Source organism: Orbicella faveolata, unplaced genomic scaffold (assembly GCF_042242905.1).
Source record: "Orbicella faveolata isolate gen_17 unplaced genomic scaffold, um_ofav_v1 contig_35, whole genome shotgun sequence".
NCBI classification, from domain to species: Eukaryota; Metazoa; Cnidaria; class Anthozoa; order Scleractinia; family Merulinidae; genus Orbicella; species Orbicella faveolata.
The window spans coordinates 25,002,712-25,023,801 of NW_028301564.1; the positions used below are offsets into that span (position 1 = coordinate 25,002,712).

Here is a 21,090-nt window from a genome sequence, read left to right on the forward strand (position 1 = left end):
TAACAAATTGACGTCACTTTTTCGTGCGTCTGTCTTGTTATTGATCATGAATTTCGTCATAACATTGTCAAAGTAGCTGTGGATCCACGAGGCGATAGCCGAGAGGATCCGCAGACTACTTTGACAATGTTATAACGAAATTCATTGTCAATAACAGGACAGACGCATTAAAAACTGACGTCAATTTGTTTTTTACGATAAGAAATTGTCAAATTGTCCGCCCTCGCTCGCTGACGCATCGCATAAATTATAAATTCATGCGTCTGTCCGCTTATTGACAATAAAAAATTAGCCAATGAGCGCGCGAGAATTTCTGCAGTTATCGTAAAATTTAATATTGAATCACATTCAGATGTATATGATCAACCCATCACCCAAAGTATTTCTAGAGCGCTAAACAGCCACAAGAAAGGCGGAGTCGGAAGCAGTTTTGTTGTTAGGCGCTGGAGGACTATCGCCAGATATATTTATTTATGTAAACCAGGTTTATTTCCATAAGAGAAACCCGAGTACACGTAGTTATGCCTCTAGTTTTCATATGAAAGGTTTTGTACAAGGTCTTTTTTTTTGAGACAGAGGCCCAAGGTAACTCGGAAATTATCTGTTCGTGGTATATCTTTTTAAGTTTGCTTTGGTTCAAAAGATATGTAATCCTACGATCATGTTTTGACGTCACAGCCTGACAAGTCCCAGGTTTTAACCTACCGTGATTTTTGACCCAGTCAGAAGAGAAATTCTATGTTTTCAGACGGTTAAAGCGAGGTAAAGGGAAAAAAACACGATATGATAGATACAACTTGTTTTTTCGATTTCCTTATCATGACCTCATGTAGATTCAATCAAGTACATTTTCAAAAAACAAAATCTGTCATATACACTCAATAGCAACAAATCGTTTCCTATAAACCGCAAAATGTCAATCTTAACTAGGCTTGTAATTAAGAAGATTTCCGCAGAACATTCGTGCAATAATGACAGATTTTAAGTTACAAAAAAAACCTCATGGCATGGTAATATTTTGAATACAGTTAAGAAGAATTTATTTAGACTTAAGCTCTCAAGCTGACCCCGTGAGAGAAAATTGGACTTGAAGTTATCAATATTTCAATAAAAACAGACGTTTTGCGTTAGTTAAAAACACAATAACACGCGCTTTAAGCATTCTTACGAGGTTTGTCATTGAGTTTCTCGAGAATGCTGGAGGATCTAATCGCGGGGTGAATTAGAGAAATGAACTAAAGTGAGTTGTTTGAAACAGTATTCCAAAAGTTAACGTGCTATGAGTAGATTTTTAGTAAATAACTTTTGCACTCATTAATCTAACTTTGAGAGTAATCCGTCTTAAAGTGTTTTGCTGTAAGTTTAATCGTGGGCTAGTCTTTTCGCATTATATAATTTGTAAGCATTAATTTTCTTTCAAAAAAAACTAGTATCACTCAGTTTGCTCTTCGTTGTCACCTTCTCAATTCCTGAGTACAAATTTGTGGAACTCTTAGAAGAGGCACATTTATCCAGGATTTCGATACGGTTTGAGATAGCAGTAGCAATAATAGTGCATAATTTTGTTTTGTTTTATGTATTTTCCGAACTTAATGTTTGTAACTTTAATAATTATAAATACCTTCCTATAAGGGACGCACCATCATTTTTTGGGAGGGAGGGGGAGGGGGTTGGTTGGACAGTTTCCAAACAAAACTCCTGCGCAGCAAAAACTGTTAAAAAAAATCGAGCAAGTGCTTTCTACCATCCTATTGCCCACCAAAAAATGTCATGCACAACCTAAAGGTGAGAAAAATTTCCATGCCTCAGAAAATTGCCTAACCCCCGCTACCCTCAAAAATTAATGGCTCGTCTCTAGTGTAAATGGCATCGATCTATTTGTTTTCAATAGCGCATATGTCGACATGGTAACTATAACTGTAACTATAATGATTTTTACATGTAATGTAAAACATTTGTAGTACTAATTTTACAAAAAGCACAACAAAAAAGACAAGACAAAACACTAATAACAATAGTTCATTCTACAGATCTACCAGGCTTTGCCCTTCTCTTCTATTTACAACTTTATAATTACTACATTACGAATACGTTTTTGACAAAAATGGAATAAATAATGTAGAAAATGTATGAAATTATGTGAGCTATATTATTGTACGTGTAATTTCCTTATGAGTTGAATGGCTCCCTGGGATTCGTTTTATTATATCTTATCCTGATACGCAGTTCAAATATATGATTTTCATATATTTCATAAGGCCAGGGAAGCTTTTTTAATTCAAAAAGGCAGAACAATTGATCCTAATGGTCTGAACATCCGCGAAGAAACATATTAATGAATGAGTTGCCAGTAATCGGATACCCGTGTTTGCGCGAAGAACTCTGGGATCGTCAGGGGGCAAACATTGCTAGTCGCTAGAAGGAAATGTATGGCGAAAAGTTGTTTCGAGGTACAAGAAAACGATTTTTGAGAGAGATCAACGCTTTTTCGCCGTCGTTTTTATCGCGAAATGATTTGGGCAATGTTGATATGTGGAATATGTAAGTTTTTGTTTGAATAACCGTGAAATATGTGACAAAATCTACCGATAAACTCTGTTGCTTGCGTGAAGTTTATTGCGAAAGTTACATCGCGTAATGGTCTGAAAATATACAAAATTAATTAGGTATAAATCCAGGGGAAATAACCCAGTAAAGCCTTTTAAGTTGTGTACAGGATACTTTTGGCCTATTTGAAACTCAGTCATACAAATATTACTGGAAATAAGCTCGGTGGCGATCATTGTACTGTCTGAGGTTGATTTAATGACAAATGAGTACGCGCGACTTATGCTGTGTGGCTGCTGTGTTGCTCAAAGCCTTTGTTTTGCTTTCACAAGCACGTATTTCAGTGATTTTCCTTTCCTATGACAGATCAAGGGTGGCTCCTTGAATATATCTCTGAGCATTTGTATTTAAAAGTGCCATTTGTGCGTGATTATGCTTTCCAAAGTTTGGTATTTACGATTGAGTGAAATTGCCCGACACAAAGGGTAGTAGTTCTTTTTCTACAATTTTCGATTTCTCTTTTAGAGCTTCTTTTCTGTCTTTATATATAACTTCTCGGAGGGTCTTTTCTACCATTTGCTCCAGGTAGCCTCTCGAGATCAGGCGTGTATTGAAATTTTCAATATTCTCTTCAATGTATTTCACAATAAACCTCACGCAAGCAAAAGGGAGTTTATCGGTAAATTTTATCACTTATTTCATGGTTATTCACACAAAAACTTACATTTTCCATGTATCAACATTGCCAAAATCCATTTGCGATAAAACAATGGCGGAAAAGCGTTGATCTCTCCCCAAAACCATGTTTTTGGGCGTCGAAACAACTTTTCGCCACACATTTCCTTCTAGCGACTTGCAATGTTTGCCCACTGACGATCCCAGAGTTCTTTGCGCAAACACGAGTATCCGATTACTGGCAACTCATTCATTGTTTCCATTTGTTTTCTTTTATTATGTTCTTATATCACGTTATTTTATTTTACCGTATGCTTATCTTTAATTTACACTATCAATTACCTTTGCGTATTTCCGGTATTACGTAAATATCGGCTACATAAAAACACGTACCAATGTAAAATTTTCCATTGTACCTGAAGAAGGCTGGTTTGGCCAGCCGAAATATAGTACACCGGTCAAAAAATCATCCTACGTTGTGTCGGCTTTTGCTTTTGTATTCTTCATTTTATATGTAAAGCCGATTAGATTACTATTGATCCAACGTATACCAGCAGGATCATCGTTACGGTTGCTTGCTTAAACATTTTATAGTCAAAATGTACTCTTCACTCGCTGAAATCTTCTTTTCGAGATACGAAAAAACTATAGTTTGGGGTGTTCCTCCGTTTTAATGAGATAACTACACAAAACGTGGGAAAATAATGACGCCTTGACCGATAAAGTGACGGCTCATTTTACTTTAACAAAATATAGCTCGTATCAATAATACAAAGAAGTCTCAATTGCTGCCTTGGGCGGGAAATATCCTTTGCAAGATCTGAATTCCATCGCTCGTGTGCCCAGGTTGGTGAGAATATAATTTTCGCTTGTTTCTTTCTTTCGATTTTTAATACGCCTTAGCTTAGTTTGAGATGCTGCAGACAACGAAAGAGCGCACTCGTAAACAACGTGAAGGAAACCCACGAGATACCGATTGAGTTGAAATGTTACTGTTACCGCTTCGAACGGAGAAAGCGCAGCCAAAGAAGCGATGCTTAGAGAATATCAAACATCCTCCTCATCCAGGGCAAGCAACTTTTCCTGCTTGAAGCAGGAACCTTTGTCGCTAGCAGCCAACGCATCAGCCCTATTCTGATGGAATGTTTTTGAAACCTTTTCCCTCTGACTTTTTCCTCCGTGGTAATTCCTTGGCACTTGCAAATGGACATGAACTTTTGCCCTTCTTCCACGACATATCAGCAATCTACAAACTGAGAACACTCAGAACAGCTCATCGACTACCAAACACAAACGTTTGACAATCGTACGTACGCGGCAATCTGTGAAGCAAGTTTTTAATGCAAATTTATTCCTCATGACAACTTGTTGACAGCTATCAATTAGAGGTAATAATGCAAAGAAAAGTTTTTCGTATATAACTTTGCTTAGAATCAATCCTTTTTCATATTTTTTTTTCGCTGAAGCGCTAACTATGGCCGAAGCGCCTACCAAAAGGAAAATTTGGCGGTTAAAAGATTTGTCATGATTTTTGCTAGCGCCAAACAAAGTTCATCAGCTTTGTCTGGGGTGTTAACGGGACTTATCGCAGACCAACGCTAATGAGTCTGTTGCTAAGGGGGCGATGACCATTCGTGTTGAAAGCCACGCCCAGGTAACCTGCACTAGTTGACGCCGTACGGAAGTAAGGCGAGTTTCCATCACCGCACCAGGAATTGCAGTCCTTGTAACAATTCTGCGTGTGACCTGAAACGAAAAATCCAGCGTAGAACGAGGTATGGCAGATCAACAGCTGGTAATCGTAAGCGTTATTTGCTCCCACGCTGTTCCACTTTCCATAGGTGCCAGCATTTTTCCCATAGTTATCAGCGGCCGTTATGGACTGGTTGACTAATCGCTTGAAGTAGGTCTTGTTTCCAGTTTGATGATCAACAAAAATAATTTCTGTAAACTGAAACAATACCAACAAAAACAAGTTGTTCCTTATTGTTTTTAAACTTGTTTACACGTCCGAGAGAGAGATTTTGAGCTTGTAAAACCAACAGTTTCCAAATTTACTTTCTAAGCAGTGAAATAAGTTCCAGTTGGCGGTACGAAAGGAACATACATAGATTTCTTATCAAATTTTGACCATTTTGTTGTTCATCCGCTGAGTGAGTCTTTGCATAGAAATGTGTTTCAGAAGTGATTTCGCATCCCTGTCTCAGGCTAAGAATTTTAAGACAAAGAAGTGTAATTTTTGCAATTTTATTTCTTCTTTTTCTCTTCAGGTTTGGTTTCAACTGAGAAGATATGTCAAAAACTGGAGAAAGAGTCTCATCACATTTCCAAACACCTGCAAGTTTATCAAAAATATTTCGACTCGCTTCTCCGTGTTTTGAAATGCGATGAAACGCTCTCTTTCGTGGTTGGTACATTATGGCAAGGAGAAGAGTAGTGCATAACCATTTTAGGTCGTTCGGTTTTATCGCTTTAAACTTGCCAAGATAAAATGTACTGATAGTAAATAATATGTTGTTACTGAAAGAAATATATTAACTTACCGGGATGTTGTTACAGTTGGTCCTGTAGCCGTCACTTCCATAAGGAAACCGAGCGCTGTGTGTGACTTCAGTCTTGGGTTTGACATATTCATCAGTAGTGTAACACATGGTCCATCCTCCATTGTATGACGTCATGTCACAGTAGGCCAGAAATGCATTTGAATGGCTTCCTCCATCCGGATCCAACCAGTACATGCCATCTCCCTCGGATTTCCCCCGGTTCTTGATCTCCTCACAGGTAACTCCGACACCTGGTCACAAAACAAATATAACACGACTGCAACGAGATCATCAAGGAAGAGTTGTGAGAGCCCTATCCTTCATTAAAAATTAAGTTACAACACATGCAGAGAGGAAGCCACATCTGCCTTAGCTGGGCTACATACGGGCCCTTTATCCAGCTCTATCGGAATTTGGAAATGCTAGTTTTTCAGGGGGGAGGTAAACCGGAATATCGGGAGAGAAACCCACGGGGCAAGCGAGAACCAACAATAAACTCAACGAACATATGATATTGATAGTTCGTATAGAGTGATCGTCCGTGTAACCTACAGCTACGTTACGACACACACTTACTGACCAACGTGAAAGACAGAGACGAACCTAACAACAGACAGGGAGCAGTTTACAAGATCAAATGCTCCGACTGCCAGGCTTCCTACATTGGTGAGACTGGCAGAAACCTTAACACGAGACTGACTGAACACAAACGAGCCACGAGAAATGGTGACGCCAACAGTCACATTGTTGTACATCATCAACTAACAAACCACAACATTGACTGGGAATCTGCTGAGTGCTTAACTTACAGTACAAACTATTTTCAACGACTGACTCTGGAAGGCTGGTACACTAACCTAGAACAAACGCCTCTTAACAGATGTCAACAACTACCGGCGCCTTACAAACGACTTATCCATGACGGAAACGAAACCGACAAACGGACTTCTAACAGACCGACTTAACAATACACGGACCAAAACCCGACCTATTTGACTACAATAGACGGATCGAAACCCACCAATGACTGATGACAAACTTTACACGAGTCTTTCAGCCAATACCATCATGGCTATACTGACCAATCACGTTCAACGGACCAGACTTATAACATCACCGACTGACAAACACTATTCACTTGACTCTGAAGATGACTTCCGCTCAGGTTGTCGAAACGTCAGTCACCAACAACAGTTCTTTTCAGAACTACACTCACCCGGACGATCACTCTATACGAACTACTGATACTCCTGGGTTCAAACCATTTACTATGATATGACATTGAGCTGGAAATTGAACTAAGGTCACCCTGATAGGTGGCGAGGGCTCTCACCACTGCCTTATCGCTGCTGCCCAATGATGAAAAGACTGTTTACTAAGTGTCGCTCCTTCTTAGTCAGATTTGACTGGTCACCGTATCTGTTACAGGCACGATAGTTTGCGGAGCAGACCTCGAAAATTAAGGAGTCTTGCCTTGTAATATAATAGCAAGCGAAATTAATGAACAAGTTTTCGATCTACAAAATGACGATGACGCATACCGAGGGTGAGCTGGGATGAAGTGAGGTGATATGATATAACATGAAATAATATTAAATATAACACGTCAATGTGTTACGTGTTAAAATACCCGTTTCGCAGTGTTTTCCAAAATATCTTGGAGCGCATGCGCACTGATAATCGCCATCTTCGTACTTGGCCACACAAGTTGCATTGTTCATACAAGGATTACCGGAACAAGGACTCTGTTTTCAGGGGGAAAAAAAACATGGTGTTGACATGTAAGCGCTAATAGTCTGTTTTTAGATTAGATTTACGCCAGTTGAGTAAATCCAGTTTACGCCAGTTTATATCAACTGACATGACTTCAGTCATCCATGAAGACGTTTTGTAAAAACTGTTTGTAAGTGTCCAATTTAGAGAAACTATCATCTTATGGATAATCACAATTTTCAATCATTAAACCTGTGAACATCTTCCATTGCAAGAAACTTTTTCGCAGATCTGCGAAAGTTTACGAACTTATTTAGACCGTTCGCGTTTCTCTGAATGCATGTTGTTTAATATAAAAACAGAATCAATTCTTCGCTTACCGAAATACTGAAGTGATGGTAAAACGGACTGCCGGTAAAATTGTCCGAGTTGTTGAACTTGTCAGATGGGAGCAGTTCACACAAAAATTTTCCGTTGATATCGGAGAATGCAACCACGTTATATGAAAAACACGACGGAATTTCTAAACAGGTAAACCCGCAGTCGATGCTGTCGTCGACGAGGTCAGAACCAAGACTGGTAATGTTCAAGAAACTGAACATGTGAAGCTTGTAGTTAACAAACGCCACACCTGGTGGAGAGCCTCGGCTGAGACCTAAGAAAAAAATTCAGGTGTTCTAAGTGGCTAATACTTCTCTCGTTGGAGGCGTGGTGGCCTCATGGTTAGTGTGCTCGTCTTCGGATCGAGCGGTCCGGGTTCGAGCCCTGGCCGGAGACATTGTGTTGTGTTTTTGGGCAAGAGACTTTACTCTCACAGTGCCTCTGTCCACCCAGGTGTATAAATGGTTACCGGCAAACTTAATGCTGGGAGTAACCCTGCGATGGTAAACCGGGATACTGCTCCGGCCTAATGGGCCCCTTAGCTCTTATACAGACTTTATATGCTATTATTGTAAATTTAATTCTAAACCTCGGATATGTAATTCTTGTTTTTTCATTGGTTCGACAAATCTCGCTTACACAACTGTGTTTGACCTTACATGGAAAATTGGTGGCAGCAAGTTTCGCTAAGCTTAAAAAGCAAAAATTGCTTCGGGGAGCTTTTTACCGCATAAATACAAGAAATAAAAAGCAGCGCAATTCCGAAAACTACAGAAAAGCTACAGAATTTCAAAATTAACTTGGTAACGTAGAGTTTTATACGCAATGTTACCGCATAAATATAAGAAATAAAAAGTAACGCAATTCCGAAAACTACAGAAAAGCAACAGAATTTCAAAATTAACTTGGTAACGTAGAGTTTTATACGCAATGTTTAATGCGAAAGGCTTGAAAAGGTACGACAAAAGCGACTGAATGAAGAAGAAAGGGAGCTAAATCTATGGGAAGATCAAATTTCGTAAGTAAGTTTAGCATTTCAGTAAGTCTGTTAGCTTACATTTGGGCCTTATCCATTCATATTTCATAGAATACTGAATAACATCAGTGAACTGAAATTAAATTGATGGATTCTGAGCAACACAACTGCTGGCTATTGATGATGACAGACGCGTAAACAAGGAAATTTTCGATTCCGCCGTTTCAACGACTTGCACAGGACGTACAAATTTAATCAAGGCTATTATTTCGGATCTATTCGTAAACCCTTCTCGTTTGTCACAATTTCTTAAAATATCGCCGAGTTAAGAGGATATGGTGCGAGGAATATTGCAGAAGAAAGCTCTATTTCGCTCGCTTTACTGACATGCTTCATTCAGCACAAAAAGTGAACAACGCGAGGGAAATTTTCACGCCTTCTTCTCTTCTCTCTTCTTCTTAAGTCCACATTTTCCAGTCGATTGAAGAATTAAGAAAACAGTTATTCCATTGGCTCTTTTGGACATGAGAAGATTATAATAAACTCGACGCTACGCGCTTCGCTTGTTATTTAATATCTCATATCGCGCGAGTATCGTGAAATACTTGTTAAATATCCTTTTAGAGCGGAGCGCATATGACTAACTTTAATTCAGTAATCAATGTTTTCAACAGTTCCTCATTAAGCAACTGAGATATGCCAACCAAATAAGCTAGCACTTTCCAGGGTTAATTAATTTACTATAATCATTCTTTCCTTATGAGGAAAGCGTTAGTCTCTTGCTTTAAGACACCTTTGATTTAGAAGTGTTTGAAGTCCACTATTGCAATAGCAAATTCTGTAACAAAAACTAGAGTACCAGTTTGATTATCTCCCGGCAGACGAGTTGTATGTTCGCTCGCTTTCTTGTGACGTTTGCCAACTTTTATATGAAAAGTTAATAATATATAGAGCGTATGAATTAAAAATATAAGCAACCACAATTGTAAGGTTTAATTTTCATGGAAGAGTTTTTTCTACCCGGAACCCAATAACTGCTCTTATATATCATACCCTAATTTCTAGCATTCCCTGAGTTACCGTACACTTACAACATCTACTGTTACAAAATTTGTGAAAAGTTCTGGGAGTAATAACAAATTATAACAGCGAGTTCCTCTGTAATAGAAGTTAATACAGACAATGACAGTTATAATAACATAGCAAAATCCTACGTACCTGAAGAATGCTTTAAGGAAAAGGCTAATACCATCATTGCAACAATACGTCTGCTTAACACTGGGAGCCCAAGCTCCCAAGCCCAAGCTCCATTCTCCATTCTTCCAAGCTGAACGGTATCAAATAAATCTTCTCTTATCTCTTAGCAAGCTTTTGTGTTTTCTTTAATACTCTATATTGGAGTTCCCGTTAGAAATTAAATTAAAATTTCAGAACTCTGAACATCTGCCAAGTTTATTTGTTTGCTTGAGGTGCATAGGATAAAAAAGCTAGAAACGCTATTGGTTATTTTGAAAAATATATCGTATAACCAAATGACATGTTTTTCCTGATATAAAAACATTGCATTAACGAACGTTTCTAAATGTTAGCAATTGCTATTATGTCTGTTGCTGTCCATCAGAGCAATCGTCATACATTTTGTTTTAATGCATGAGCGTATGGTAACGCTTCAAATTGGAAATTCAGATTATCCTCACTGCAAATATATATTAGGTCGTTAATAATTTAACAAAAATGAGTTGTAACCAAACATTTACTCATCACAAACCTTGCAGGAAATAAATCTGGCTCATGATTTTTCGATAGAGAACAGTCTTATGGGCATCTCAAACAGTTTACATGTTTCATGGGTAACTCATCCTTCTTCCACATTTTTTGTCCGATTAGTGTAACTGAAGACTACTGCGACAAATTTGGCTTTGGTGCTGTCATTTTCCGCTTTTGTCTCGATGATCATTTATAATTCATCCCACTAAGTAAATTCCGCCCAACCGCAATAACAAAATAGCAAAATACATTCGCTCTGTTTTGCAAATAACACCTTCATGTTATCAGTATAAATTTTGTAAATTATAATAACAATAATAATAATAATAATAATAAGAGTTTTGTAGATTGCTGTTAACCACAGAACAACCCTCACATGTGGGAGGGCTTGGCAAAGTCTGGGTGTTCTGCGAACAATTCACTGCAGTTGACTCATTTGAGGCCGCGAGCGGACATTGCTGAGTGTCACAGCTCGGTTGAAGAGTAAGCAGGTTTTCCTTCGATGCAATGAAGTTGCCTAGTTTTTCTCGCAAGGTAGCGTAAACAGACCCTTGGGTTTGGACGGTATGAGTTGAAGAATACCACTTCTCTATGATATCACCAGCCTTGAATGAAAACATTTTATGGGCTGGACCTTCTGAGATTTCGCCATCTTCCGTAAACTCGAGTAATGTCTCGACCAGGCAAATCAAATCTTTAAAATCCCCATACCACTTGAATTGATTCTTCTTGTCCAAGTACTTGAGTCGACTAGTCAAAGATGCAATTCATGATGAATTCTCGTTTGCAGGGGCATTTTTAATGAATTGAAAACCGGCTAGAATACAAAATAGCGGAGGGCGATAAAATACGTGAGAACTCTCTGAGAGTAGACAAGGGAAAAGAACCTGATCTCCAAAGATTACAGAAGAAATACATTATAACCGTCACTAAAGCACATCCTCCGATGTCCATTTTCTGTAATCTTAATTGTTCTAAATCTGCCGAATATCACATGCTACATGTAGCGACCGTCGCGGAAGTAGTATGTGTCAGGTGAATAGCCCGCTTGGTTCCACATGAACTGATTTAACGAGAAATGGTTGCAGAACCGATTTAATGAGATGCGTTATCATTATTAGCTCATTCAAGAGACCGGTGACATACCCTGGTATTCGATAATGCAAATTTTTAACAAAACGAGCGGCTTGTCGTTGTGCACCTTAGATCTGGATGTCACGGATTTCCTTTTAGGTATGCGAATCACATACCCTGGTATTCGATAATAAATTGTATACCCAAGATCTGGATGTCATCAATTTCCTTTTGGGTAGGTGAATCCCACACAGGTGGCCTGTTACTAATGAATAACAAGAGTTTTCTTAAATGTGTTCCAGATTCCCTCGGATAAATGCAACACAATAAAGTAAAACTTTATTTAGCCACCGGGTCAGCCTTCATGATAATGCTAGTAACATATAAAGAATATAAAACTTGATCGAGGTCTGTAAAGAGTTCCACTTCTAAATATTTATTTTGTTTACGGTGTTTATTTGTTGTGCATTTCTCCTTTGCGCGGGACCTCCTTCGACTTTTTCCTCTTTGGACTCATTGAAGAGCGCCGTCTGATAATTGACTTCATTAGGAGCCTAGGAAGCTTAAGCCCAGTCGTCCACACTACACCGGAGGAATTTAAAAACGCATTAATCATCGGTCGGTTTTTTTTTTTCTTTTTTTTTTTTTTCAGGAAATCTCGGCTAGGGAAATCACGTGGTTTTCCTGATCCTATCGAAAAGGCCCGTTTTATATGTTTCCGTCCACACGAAAACTCAAAGCCGGCGTTTTCAAATTCCTCCGGTTTGAAGAGCGTTTTCGAAAAGCTCCGTTTTCGTGACGGATTACTCTGGACCGTTGGCCAAACCGTGGAAATAAAGCTGTATGCGTTTTACAATTCCTCCGGCGTAGTGTGGACGGAGTCTGGAGCAAACCATGACGTCAATGAGCACCACCAAACAGAAGGTTTAATGAGCAAAACAAAGGCTGCACAAGTGTGTTCAGTAAACCTTTGTACATTTCATAGCCGTCCTCTGCAAAACAACAACGCAAAATGACCGCGAACGCGAACGATGAGTCGAACTGCTAATTTTTCGTATTTCCATTTAGAATTGAACGCAGTTATTACATATTTAGCCTGACGGAGGTTTTAAAAGCCATAGGCATCCCGGACAAATTCAATTTTACAAGGCGTTGTCCTCGGCGTCGCCGTCGTCATTGTTAAGATCCCAATATTTGCATCTCGGATGCTGGAAGGTCTATACACTTGTTTAACGCGGGGTCTGTAATTCTAAGTGGCTGCTTTGTGCTTTTATCCCAAGACCAGTCGAACGCAGATGACAGTGTTGTGTAAAAACCGTAAAAAATCACATAAATTGCCGTTCTTTGCCAAGGTTCTTTTTAATTCAGCGATTAAGTTGTCGAGCGTTTCGGTAGGAAGTTTTTCCCTCCTGCTGAAACAATCTCGTTTACATGTACGTTTACTTGGCCGCTGCAATACCTTCTCATCTTCCCCATTACCACACGGCGATCGTTTGCATCTTCTTCTTCTTCAGTATAGCTTAAGGCTTTGAATACTTAAAGGCCATCGTCATCAATAACGTCCTTGAACATTGCGAGTTCATACTCGGAGCTTTCCCGCCCCAAACCAAGTAATTATTACCGTATTTCTCTTTCCATAGCTTCCAGTTCTCGTGGATCTCGCTACTTAATTGACCTCAAATCTAAATGTTGCGGAGACAATGATATCTGGTGAAATTACGTTGAAAATTGTGATGCTTTAGGCGGCGAGGCACCGGAAGTTGTTTTCGCTCGTACTTATTCGTAGACGGTAGACGTTGTCGACGAATTTGAACTACCCTTTCGCTGCAACATGTAATATTAGATAGCAGAGAAAACTTTAAACGAACGTCACCAATCAAGGCTTAATCTGACTACTGTAAATCAAGGTACACAAGGTGAACGCGTATTTTAATATATAACAGTATGTATAGCATAAATTACAAAGCCGTTACAGAACATAAGGAGACATAAGCGTGCGTATAAAGAATGTTTGACAAATTAGCATATGATAACCTTAAATTAAGGTATGTCCGCCATTTTGAATAATCAAATCCAGCCGGTGTCAGAAACTCGTTGTCCAGTTTGGCTATGACGTCAGTGCTTTGTCATTGGCTCACAGCCAAGCCTCTTGTTCTTTCGCTTTATAAGTGCGACACCACCCGGATGGTTGGGCGGTCACTTAACTCCACTGTAATGTACACATCTCTCTTAATCTCTCTTAAAACAATACCTCCTGGATATCATATAATTAAGTATTCTTCCTCTACCACCCCCTAAATATTCCCCCAAGATCCCTTAAAATACCCCCGCATTTCATAAATCCCCTAGACAGCCCACTTCTCATTAATCCCACACATATACCTACACAGCCTGCATCTCATTAATCCCCCACATATATACCTACAAAGCCTACATCTCATTACATACGTAGACAGCCTACATCTCATTAATCCCCCACATATACCTACACAGCCTACATCTCATTAATTCCCTACATATACCTACACAGCATACATCTCATTAATCCTCTACATATACCTACACATTCTACATTTCATTAATCCCCCACATATACCTACACAGCCTACATCTCATTTATCCCCTACATATACTTACACAGCCTTCATCTCATTAATCCCCCACATATACCTACACAGCTTTCATCGTGTTAATTCCCAACATATATCTACACTGTCCACATCTCATGAATCTCTCACATTTACCTTCACACTTTACATTTCACTAAATCGTTTCTAAAGTCATCTCATCATCTCATGTAGAACCAAGTGGTCTTAAGATATCTTAGAACAAATAAACTGACTATCGCTATGCAAATTGTCCGTTCACTTGTAGCCTGCGGACAGGCTCCCGGAATGGTGACGAGGGGGAGCGCAATTCGCGGAATTCTTTTTTTCGCGCTTAACGGTTCGCTTTGCTCGCCGGATTTTTTTTTTCCGCCCCCGCCGGATTTTTTTTTCCGCCCCCGCCGGATTTTTTTTTCCGCCCCCGCCGGATTTTTTTTCCGCCCAGGCTGGAAGCCTCTTCGCAGGCTGTTTCACTTGCCGTGCGTTCAGCTATTCGAACGCATACCGTAAAGAACGTTTTCGCGTGAGAGGTCACATATTTGCCGATGCATTTTTGTGGTTGAATCGGCATAGCTCTTCTTTTAACGACGCTTTCCGGGTCGAAAAAGTAAAATCGACGATCTACTTTTTACGTGACGCGTGATTGGTGAAAAGAATTTTTTGTGATATGTAGTTTAATAGAAAAATTCAGCGTGATGCTTCATTGATACCCCACCTTTGCCACCCTCCCATAACTTAAATAACGATAAATCAAAGCATAGTATATATGTTTCAGCATATGAAAGCCAAGATAATGTCTCAGATTCTAGAGAATACCAATATTTTTAGCTATTTTACTATTTATATGTTGCAACTGTGGTTACCAGTTGGGATGCTTGTAAATATAAACTCCTAAATATTTAATACAATTCAGTTTTCTTCTAAATTGTCAATATTTATCCTAGGGTGATACCTAGGCGGTGAAACCAACATATAGTCAGTCTTTCAAAATTAATTGATAACCTAATTACAAATACTTGCAGATAAGTTTAGACTCACAATAATAGATAGCTTGTCAATTTTGTTTCTCTTTCAATGTGTTGACAAAAGATACGCGTATTTCTGTTACGTTCGTCTTCCGGGAAGCATTAAGTGGGACACCCTTGACTCTATTGGTTTTGGCATTTGACTGTATCAATTTCCCGCTCTTTATATAGATTATAGATGATCGAAACTCCAGCAGAACAATAGCTTGTAAGAAAACTTAATTTTCAGAACTTCACCTTTAAAAATATTACGTAATCAGCCAAGGTGGTACTTCCTTTCAGGCTGGATTAAAGCAATATATATAATTTCCTCGCGATCTTTGGCATTTGGGTGATTATTACTTCTTTTGAATATATATAACTTTCAAAAGCTCTAGCCCAAAAGAAAATGTAGCAAGACTTCTCCGACTTCGTTACAAATGCAAAATTAAAAAAAAAAAATTCAGTCATTTTATTAGCATTGCTGGAGGCCTCAGACACCAACCAATAGCATTGCAGACTCCCTGTAATACCACAGTAAACAATCACCTTAACAAATATCACAGGTGCAAAAGGCTTTGAAACAGACTCTAGAATTTCACACGAAAATCTAACAAAGTAATCAAGCTAGGAATTGCTTCAGTCACACGTCAAGTCTTTCAACATCGAAATTAGTAGCAACCAAAAATGGGACTTGGCCAACTGAGCGAATGTCTGATTTCAGCGGTGATAATCTTAGCCTTCCTTTCAAAGACTTCTCAAGGTACATTTTATGGGCTATTGGTAAATTTTTGTTTTTCTTCCTCTTTCCTGTAATTATTTTTTGCAACATGAAAAATCTTTAGTATTACCGCAATTTCTGTTCCTGCTCGATCCTAAGCTGTACGCCATTTCACCCTGTTAACTACAGTCCGGTTAAGGTTGCCATGCCTTACACCGCTAGAAAACGCTGTATCGTATCATCTTGGAAAACAGGAAGACCAGAAAAAGCCATCACCTTAAAACATTCAGACTAACGAACAAATACCAACTTTGAGCCAAAATGTGCTCGGATATTTGTCTTTGGACATTAACTGTTCCTCAAAGCTCACAATGCTTCGAGCTACGCTTTCGGAAAACTGTTCGCTTCTCGAAACAGGTAATGTCCGTGGACAAATATTCGAGCATATTTTCGCGCAAAATGGAGGCTATTGTTTATATCAAGCCATGCTTGGTGACTCGAGCTGCGCCCTCGTCAACTATCACGCAATAGAAATCTCGAGCCTATAATACAGTTGTTAAATATGGTGAGTCTCAGATTTCAGCTATCAATTAATTTCGAGTTATTTATCAGCAGACACCAAGAGATTATCAAGGTAAGAGGGTCAATCCACCATATAAGCCTCATACCCAAGGTAATTCCCCTTAAGTTATTTTTAGCAAGGTACCCTAGTCCTCCACGGATGGTACTCGCGCGTTCCGTGGATGTTTTAGTGGAGGATTTATTTCTGTTTCGCTTCGTTTCGTTTCGTTTCATTTCAAAGCCAAGGAAAACCTTAAACGCTAGGAGAACGTCTTCTAATTTAATTTCCTTTTGACATTTAATATTTTGACCGCTAGCCATCATTTAAACCCCATCCAGACGCATTAAGTGGAGTTTTTCTTGTTTTACGGGTCACTGACTTTCTAGTTTTGTTTTAAAGGTCTCAGCCGGACTCCTAAAGGCGTGTCATTTATCAACTTCAAGGCCGAAGAGTTTTCGTACCTGAATATCACCAGCCTTGGCTTAGAGCATGTCCTAAACGACACTGAGTGTGGGTTTGCCTGTTTAGGAATCACCTCATGCTTTTCTTATAACCTGGCTGCATTCTCTGATATCAACGGGAAACTGTTGTGTGAACTGCTACCATCTGACAAGTTCAACAACTCGGACAAATTCACCAGCAGTCCGTTTTACCATCACTTCAGTATTCCAGTGAGTGCAAACTGATTATTGCTCTCGCTTTTATTCCAAAGGGATCAATATTTTCCTTAAAATTCGAAAGCCAGAAGTGCCATTGTTTTTTACTCACGGCAGTTTGTGCACGATGTTTTATTGCTCAGAATCAGGCTCGGAAAATACACCGAGTGTCATATTCAACTCTGAGGTTGTGTAAAGGAATTATCTCATTAGGTTGATGCCGAGGAAAAACGCTATGATTTTATCAAACAGGGTCTTGAAAAAAGGTTTTTTAAACACATATATGTTAGCATATCACTCTCGGGTGAAGTAGGTATCCTCAATTAAGATTTACTCAATCTTTGATTACCAAACCAGTACAAGACAAACGTAAAACGATAAAATCCAAATAAAATGCTTCTTCCACCTTTTTGATACACTAAAACTGTAAACTTTTACAAAATTGCTCCTTCTTAACTGGTTGAAACCAGCGGAATAACAAATAACGAGTACCTGATACCTAATACTTCGGCGGCATGTCTGTGCACGTGAGTTTGGTCGAATCATTGTTCGCATTTTTACGAGACGAAGTCAAGACGAATTACTCATTTAATCTACTTAAATCCGGTCATATCAGGGCTGTCTCTTTAGTTTTTTAACTTTCTTGCCCTAACTAGAGCTTAATTATAATCATGACCGGACCAGGTGATGCCGATTAAGAGATTTAACCTTTGTCTCTTAGAACTGACTTTTCCCAGTTTAACAAGTATGAAATATTTTTGGTAAAAACAGAATCCCTGCTCCAGTGCTCCTTGTATAAATAGTGCAACATGTGTGGCCAAGTACGAAGATGGTGATTATCAGTGCGCATGCGCTGCAGGATATGTTGGAAGGCACTGTGAAATAGGTATTTCAACGCATTAGTTTGCCATACTTGACTTTTTTTTATCGTTTCTTACTGTTATACCTTATCTAGAGTCATCTCGTGCGTCTTACATGACCTCCTCTATAGCCCACCCCATTTTATTAGATATATTTAGGACCACATACTCTCCAATTAGGAAATAATTGGATAAACAAATTTCGAGGACTGCTTAAGCTCGACAAACCCTCGAGCCAATTGTAACTTGGCAGTCAAAGGAAAAGGCCACTACCGAGTTGCCTTTTGCCTCGGTTTCAAAACGAGTCTTCGTGCGAAACCATTCATGATCATATTAAAAAGTGTTCCGTCTACATGTTCATTTTCATGTAAATCCTAACACATTTTCTTTTCAAAGGTTTTGCACTAAGACCCGTTTTGAGACAGAGGCACAACGTCACTCTAATGTGGCTTATTAATTGGATTCAATTACTACCAACTTGGACTAGAGCGCAGTCGTAATATCTGTTATTTATACTGCCCTCAGAGCGGTCCAAATGCACTTTGTTAATTTATATTTGAACACTGTCCACATTAAGGAGTAATCTAGACATCTTAGGGTTTTGGGATTATAACATTTTTATCCATGTTATCAGGTGTGGGAGTTCACACCAACTGCCAGGATATCTTGACATTAGGACATTCTAGAGGAAATGGAATGTACTGGTTGGACCCGGATGAAGGAAGCCATTCAAATGCATTCCTGGCCTACTGTGACATGACGTCATACAATGGAGGATGGACCATGTGTTACACTACTGATGAATATGTCAAACCCAAGACTGAAGTCACATACAGCGCTCAGTTTCCATATGGAAGTGACGGCTACAGGACTAACTGTAACAACATTCCGGTAAGTTGATAGAATTCTCCTCCTTTATGAAATTTTAAACAAATGGCTAAGGCGGTATTTATATTTTGTCTTACCGTGTCCAAATTAGCCAATCAGAAGCCGTGTCTACTGATATGCTGATATCCTGCGATACCAAGTCACTGACCTGATATTTGAAACCAAACTGATATCTGAAAACCATGGCAAGACCAAACTCGCCTGATATGACATCGAAGCGTAACAAAAAGGTACACTTCGCAGTCATATTAGGCAAGTTTGTCTTAGCTATAATTGGTAATATGGCGAAACACAGTCGAGCTGAAATATTTGAGGAAGACACCAGACAACCCTGATATATCCCCGAAGCGTGCCAGTGTGGATTGAACAAGCTTGAATAAATTGGAAACCATTCAGTTCATTTGCTTTTTCGTTCAGTTCACAGAAATTATCTTTGTTGATCACCAAACTGGAAGCAAGGTTTACTTTAGGCGACGAGTCAACCAGGCCATAACGGCCGCTGATAACTATGGGAATGCTGCCGGCACCTATGGATTGTGGGACGGTTTTGGAACAAACAACGCTTACTCCTATCAACTGTTGATCTGTGATCATTCTCGCTACTACGGCTTCCTCATTTCCGGTTACACGGGTAAATGTTACAAGCACTGCAACAATTGGTGCTCGGATCATGTTTCACCTTACTTCCGCACGGCTACCTCCAGTTATACGGGCGTGGCTTTCAACAGCAATGGCCGCCGCACCCACAGCAAGAGGGTTATGAGTGTTGGTTTGCGTTAGGGTATAACTTTGACTAAACAGTGTCCCAGAGAAGTACTTTCTCATATAAGTTGTCTTTATATGTGCGGCACCAAAGAGTATGGTTTCTTGAGCCGTTCTGGTCTGAAAGATGGTATCGATCATTTGACCATGTTGCTTTTGAGTTGGGTCGCCCTAAGTTTGAATTCGGGATGGGTTTTTTTAGGCTCGATTACCAGCCGCTGTTCGAGAAAGGAGCCCGCGTTTCTCTAAGAGGGATGTTGACCAGACTCAAGTGAGTGGCGGAAATCGAGCCTAAAGTTTTTGAAGAAATTATAAACTGTATTTCAATCATTAATCTAACGATTATTTGATCAACATTCAATTGACGAGGTTCTTTAAATCATGTTCAAAATTTCAAACTGATGTAAACTTGATTCTTATCTCCGTTTTTTAATTGCATTACTGTTATTTCTTGTTTTGTTAAGTTGCACACTTTTGCGATACTGTAACATTCATGGTCACGCAAATACAGCTGCTTGTTGTTGAGAAGTCCGATCTGAAATTGGGTATCGAAAATCCCATATCTTAATCTGAATTAGAGGGTAATGATTAAAAAGAAGCCCCCTATATACCCCCACCAAAATTTTTCGGGGAGAGCCCCTTACCCCCACAAGTTTACTCAACCTCTTCCAAATGAGGAGGGGTAAGCGCACAAATCCAATGGGTCACCCTGGATAGCATAAAATTAAAAATAAAAGCATCGTATAAACCAGTACACAATAGGCCACGATCGATATCAATATTCCAACGTTGCTCCGAGACTTTCGGGTCAAAATTGGCAATTGTTTTGTCTCTCAATACCCAAAAGAGACTTGGATACAAAGAAAACAACACCAAATATAGAAGTTTGTCCTGAAAGCCTCAGAGCCATGTTAGAATATTGATACATCGAACGTGGCCCATTACGGTCGCTTATATTTACTCACTAATAAAAGGAGTTTAATTTATTGCTAGTAGCTTGAATAAAACAACGATAACAGTCATCTTTAAAAAGTTACACACAAAACAAGGCAGAAATCTATTCAGCAATTTTCGCAATAATTGGGTGAAGGAATCTCAGTTAAACTTTCGGTGAGTTGTTGCAGGCTGTACCGCTGTTTCAAAATTTCGTTCAAGGGTCTTTTTTAGCTCACAAGACAAAACTTGTTGTTTCTTGCCGAAACAATTTCTTCATGCCTTTTCAGCGTTAAAAAATCTCACATATCCATGACCCTGATAAATATTGCATTTTTCATTTTTCATACAGCCGACTTGTAGACTTCTCCGCGATCGGAGATACCCATGGAACCCATAATAATTTAGTTTTACCTTTCGTA

At 39.2% G+C, this 21,090-nt stretch overlaps 2 protein-coding genes across 2 annotated transcripts; one reads left to right on the plus strand and one right to left on the minus strand.

Annotated features, from left to right (window-relative positions):
- Positions 1-4,543: 4,543 nt before the first annotated feature.
- On the minus strand, positions 4,544-10,247 carry LOC149104002 (uncharacterized). Its single transcript, XM_089273358.1, has 5 exons — positions 10,054-10,247; positions 7,859-8,133; positions 7,396-7,510; positions 5,766-6,016; positions 4,544-5,173 (listed from the first exon to the last, which is right to left on the minus strand). Exons 1-5 carry the CDS (start codon positions 10,151-10,153, stop codon positions 4,805-4,807), a joined length of 1,110 nt encoding a protein of 369 aa, XP_089129484.1. The 5' UTR covers positions 10,154-10,247; the 3' UTR covers positions 4,544-4,804.
- An 8,531-nt stretch (positions 10,248-18,778) lies between these two features.
- LOC149104003 (uncharacterized) lies at positions 18,779-19,883 on the plus strand. Its single transcript, XM_089273430.1, has 2 exons — positions 18,779-18,976; positions 19,391-19,883. Exons 1-2 carry the CDS (start codon positions 18,782-18,784, stop codon positions 19,751-19,753), a joined length of 558 nt encoding a protein of 185 aa, XP_089129556.1. The 5' UTR covers positions 18,779-18,781; the 3' UTR covers positions 19,754-19,883.
- The last annotated feature ends 1,207 nt before the right edge of the window (positions 19,884-21,090 follow it).